Below are 5,000 nucleotides of genomic sequence, written 5' to 3'. Positions count from 1 at the left end.
CAGTCATTTTCCTGCGTCTTGTTTCTAATTTTATTTTATTTTTATTTTATTTTATTTCCTCTTTGTCCATCCTCCAGATTCTTCACTGTTTCCTTTCTCTTTACTTTTTCCACATTTTTGATTACTCTCCTTTCTTTTATTCTTCCTTCCTCCCTTCCTTTCTTTCTTTCTTTTCTTTTCTTCTTTCTTTCTTCCTTTCTATCTTTTCTTCTATTTTTCTATCTTTCTTTCTTTCTTTATTCCATCCTTCCTTCCTTCCTTTCTTTTCTTATTTCTGTCTTTCGTTCTTTCTTTCTTTTTTATTCGTCCTTCCTCCTTTCCTTTCTTTCTTTCTTTTCTTTTCTTCTTTCTTTCTTTCTATCTTTTCTTCGATTTTTCTATCTTTCTTTCCTTCTTTATTCCATCCTTCCTTCCTTCCTTTCTTTTCTTCCTTCTTTATTCCATCCTTCCTTCCGTCCTTTCTTTTCTTTCCTTCTTTATTCCATCCTTCCTTCCGTCCTTTCTTTTCTTCCTTCTTTATTCCATCCTTCCTTCCGTCCTTTCTTTTCCTCCTTCTTTATTCCATCCTTCCTTCCTTCCTTTCTTTTCTTCTTCCTCCCTTCCTTTCTTTCTTTCTTTCTTTTCTTTTCTTCTTTCTTTCTTTCTATCTTTTCTTCGATTTTTCTATCTTTCTTTCCTTCTTTATTCCATCCTTCCTTCCTTCCTTCCTTTCTTTTCTTCCTTCTTTATTCCATCCTTCCTTCCGTCCTTTCTTTTCTTTCCTTCTTTATTCCATCCTTCCTTCCGTCCTTTCTTTTCTTCCTTCTTTATTCCATCCTTCCTTCCTTCCTTTCTTTTCTTCTTCCTCCCTTCCTTTCTTTCTTTCTTTTCTTTTCTTCTTTCTTTCTTTCTCTTACTTCACTGTTAATCATCATTCTCTTTCTTCCTTCCTTCCTTTCTTTTCTTTTTTCTGTGTTTCTTCCTTTCTTTCTTTCATTTTTCTTCCTTCCTTTCTTTCTTTCTCTTACTTCACTGTTAATCATCATTCTCTTTCTTCCTTCCGTCCTTTGTATCGTTCTCTCTCTTCCATCAGATTTAGTTTCTTTCCCATGTTTTTTTTTTTGGTCCTTTGAATCTCTCCTTCTCTTCCCGTCTTTGCTTTCAACCTGCAATTTTCTTTTCTTTCCTTGATTTGGAACAATGCCCTTTTTTTGTTACTGCTCTTAATTTTTCTTCTACTTTGCATTCTCGGCTGTGTGTAATTTAATTACACACTTACTCACACGCCTCATTTCAGATTCACATCACGATGATAACTACAGAGACGGAGCTGAGACTTTCATGAACCAAACTGTGGACCCACACGTCGACACATTCGGAGCAGAGAGAAATATATATATTTTTCTTCCATCGTTGCGTCAGAGGAAGAGACAGAATCCATCACCCAGTGAGACGAGCACGACGCCGCCGCCGCGAGAAAAGCAAATATTTCATCCCTGCCGCCATGAGCTGGAATGAGGCAATTTAATAAAAAAAAGACGAGGAATAACATGATTGCTGATTATCGGCGCGCCCCTCCCTCTCTCCTCCTCACCACCTAACCCTCCCACCTCCTGCCACACAAAAAAAATGAATTGCCTTTGGTAAACCCTTGTCATCATCCACCCACTGATTTTAATTTGAGGGAGAAATGGCTTTCACCATCTTATCTAAGTTAATGTATTACTCGGTCCCATGTGACTTTGTTGTCGGCCAAGTAAGTGTTATAGATTATACTGCAGCCGGAGCCTCCATCCAGATTTAGCCGCGCTGGGAATTCGCTGTGGTCGTGGTGTTTTTTTGCCGGGGTCCCAGCCGGGGTCCCAGCCGGGGGCCCAGCCGGGGTCCCAGCCGGGGAGAGACGGGCCGGACGAAGAACCGTTGAATCACCGTTGAGTGTGGTCGGGTTTGAGTGGGAGGGAAGCTGCGGAGACTTTAGACTCGGGATGACGTCAGCGTTTCACTTCCAAAAAATACCATGCCAGCCAGATTGACTGATGCTGATTGATTTCCTTTTTGGAATTATATTTTATATATTTATATTATATCATATTATGATATTGAATGAAATTCCTCAGGAAACAGGAGGATTCTTTAAGCGATGTTCTGTCTTAAAGTGCATCACATGTTGATTTAGAAAAACGTCAGGACGGAGAAGTTTATTGGCATCAGCCCTTTCAAAAAGAAAGTCCTCCAGATGTCACAGATATTCTGTTTTCAAGTGACACAGTTTACGAAAAGATGTGTAACAGACAAACGGAAGCTGGTTCATCAGCGACCCTCGAAAGCTTGTGGTGTGTGAACGTTTTCTAGACTTGTGTCTGTCGATTCCAAAATGGCCACCGCGTTACGTCACCTTCCTCCCATCGGCGGTCGGCTTCTCATGCAGCTGTTTTTCCTGCAGGTTAACTCAATGGCGGCTCGATCGGGGCAGGGTCGTGTGGCGTGGCCGTTTTCATTGGGCAACTTTGGCAGCTGCGCGCACGCACGCAAACGCACACACACACACACACACACACACACACACACACACACACACACACACACACACACTCGCAGTAAGGGGATTATTGAGTGTTTGGGCGACACATGGTGATCTCAGCGCCTCCTGATTGGATTGCAATAATCCCTTTACACAGCCTCAAAACCCTATTACTCTGGCATTAGGGGGGGGGGGGGTAGAGAGTGGTGGAGGGCTGTGTGTGTGTGTGTGTCTGTAGAATGAGTGTGTGAGCAGGTGTCTGTACATTTACGTCACCAGTTCTTCATGTGAATCTGGTGGTTCGATTGTGTGTGTGTGTGTGTGTGTGTGTGTGTGTGTGTGTGTGTGTATGTGTGTGTGTGTGTGTGTGTGTGTGCGTGTGTGTGTGTGTGTGTGTGTGTGCGTGCGTGCATGCGTGCGTGTGTGTGACCTTATAAAACTGTTGTTGGGTGGGGGGTCGCAGCTCGTGACTTCCTGTTACATCATCTCCGGGACACGTTCCCGTCATCGTCCACCATCCGGGCGCCGGCCTCCATTTTTATTTAACCAACTGGGGGGGGGGTGTAATTCTGATTAAATCAGCCCCATTTGTAAGTGCCACCATAAATCACAGCCAGAGCCATTTAAAGAACATCGCCGGCTCATTTTGTTCCTTCGTCCATTACCAGCGACCGTACGTCGTCCGCGTTTTGTGGCGAGGGAAGAAAACTGATCTTCAGCGTTCGCGGCGCCACGTCACCCATGTAGCTAACCTGCATTAGCATCATCTGTGACAAAAGCACACGGCGGTTGATCAAAGTCACATCCGAGTCCTTAATTATGAATAATGTAGGTACGATACAGTAATGACCAGGACGTAAATCAGACTCACGCTCCTTCAGATTTATGAGGGAAACATATACTGTAGCATATAGCAACTCATACCCACACCATGCATTTTCATTTCTGATTCCTTTTGTTATAACGTTCACGGAGAAGCCTAAATGATGGAAAGAAAGAAAAAAAGTGTGTTGAAGTTTGTAAAATCCAAAATGTAGAATCGGAACCAGAAGCTCATAACAGACCCGGTAGTCTTCTGGTGGATCCAATCCCTTATCCCACAGCACCCTTTTCTTCCTCACCTCCTCTCTCCTCTCTCCTCTCTCCTCTCTCCTCCAGTCCTACATGGAGGACCACCTGAAGAACAAGGACCGGCTGGAGAAGGAGTGGGAGGCGCTGTGCGCTTATCAGGCAGAACCCAACGGCTGCACCGTCGGCCTGAAGGACGGCAACGCCAAGAAGAACCGCTCGGCCGCCGTGGTGGCATGTAAGGATGTGAACTCTGTATCCCTGTTTTGTGTCTTCAGCCGTAAAACTTTCACGAGCTACTAATGCTAACGCTAACTGTCTGCTGACACACCAGCCGTCGACTTGTTGATGCTAATGCTAACAATAACTGTGTGCTGACACACCAGCCGTCGACTTGTTGATGCTAATGCTAACGCTAACTGTCTACTGACACACCAGCCGTCGACTTGTTGATGCTAATGCTAACAATAACTGTGTGCTGATACACCTGCGGTCCTCTCGTGGATGCTAACTGCTAATGCTAACGCTAACTGTCTGCTGACACACCTGCCGTCCACTCGTGGATGCTAACTGCTAATGCTAGCGCTAACTGTCTGCTGACACACCTGCCATCCCCTGGTGGATGCTAACGCTAACTGTCTGCTGACACACCTGGCGTCCTCTCATGATTCGCTGCCTCTGCTGCACTGGAAGTTTCCGGTTTCTTTGCCTCACATTTGCATATTCGACAGCGATTGTTTTTTTCTGTTTTTGTGACGTACGAAATCTAACTTGAACCGGATTGGTTTGAATTTCACATTGCAGAGAAGAGAAATTGAAATCTCCTCCTCCAGGAGAGGAAGGTGAGAACACCAGATACAAGTCGCTGTTGTCAATGTCAGACATGTTGGAGGACAGAGACAGAAGGAAAACACTTATTTGAGTGGAGGGGGACTTTAATTTTCTGTGTCGTCAAAGAGTTCAAAATTAAGAGCATCACATTTAGCCGGATAACTGCTCGTCACATGTATTTGACTGTTTCCCGACGTGCGTTACTCCCACCGCCGCCCAACAACAACAACAACAACAACAACAACAACAACACAACAACAACAACAACAACAACACTCCCTCGTACTCTCTCCGAACCCGGGCCCTCCATTATCAGACGTCAGCAGCGGATGCAGTGAGCAGTTGAGGGGCTGTGAATTAGTTTTCTATTAACGCTCTCCTGCGCCGACATCATCAATGATTAAAAAAAAAAAAAATGTCCTAAGCTTCTGTGGAAATAGACCACCTAAAAAAAAAAAAAAGGTGCTGTCCCGTCCTCTCCGCCGCGCTCGGCTTAATGAAATCCAGGTTGTCAGTCGGGGGGAAAAAGCAGTTTGTCAGGAATAAATTGTGCTTTTCCCATTTGAGGCACCACTGGCTTCTCCAGAAGATGATTTTTCCA

The 5,000-nt window shown here is 44.6% G+C and overlaps 1 protein-coding gene across 1 annotated transcript in view; it reads left to right on the top strand.

The window, feature by feature from the left end:
• LOC118310879 (receptor-type tyrosine-protein phosphatase N2-like) overlaps positions 1-5,000 on the top strand; it is a 134,802-nt gene that overhangs the window by 105,777 nt on the left and 24,025 nt on the right. The window contains exon 15 of the mRNA XM_035634206.2: positions 3,659-3,806. Within this exon, the coding sequence (XP_035490099.1) occupies positions 3,659-3,806 (148 nt within the window). The remainder of the gene's footprint in view (positions 1-3,658; positions 3,807-5,000) is intronic.

This window comes from Scophthalmus maximus, chromosome 5 (assembly GCF_022379125.1).
Source record: "Scophthalmus maximus strain ysfricsl-2021 chromosome 5, ASM2237912v1, whole genome shotgun sequence".
NCBI classification, from domain to species: Eukaryota; Metazoa; Chordata; class Actinopteri; order Pleuronectiformes; family Scophthalmidae; genus Scophthalmus; species Scophthalmus maximus.
This window is presented reverse-complemented; position numbering and strand designations above follow the sequence as displayed.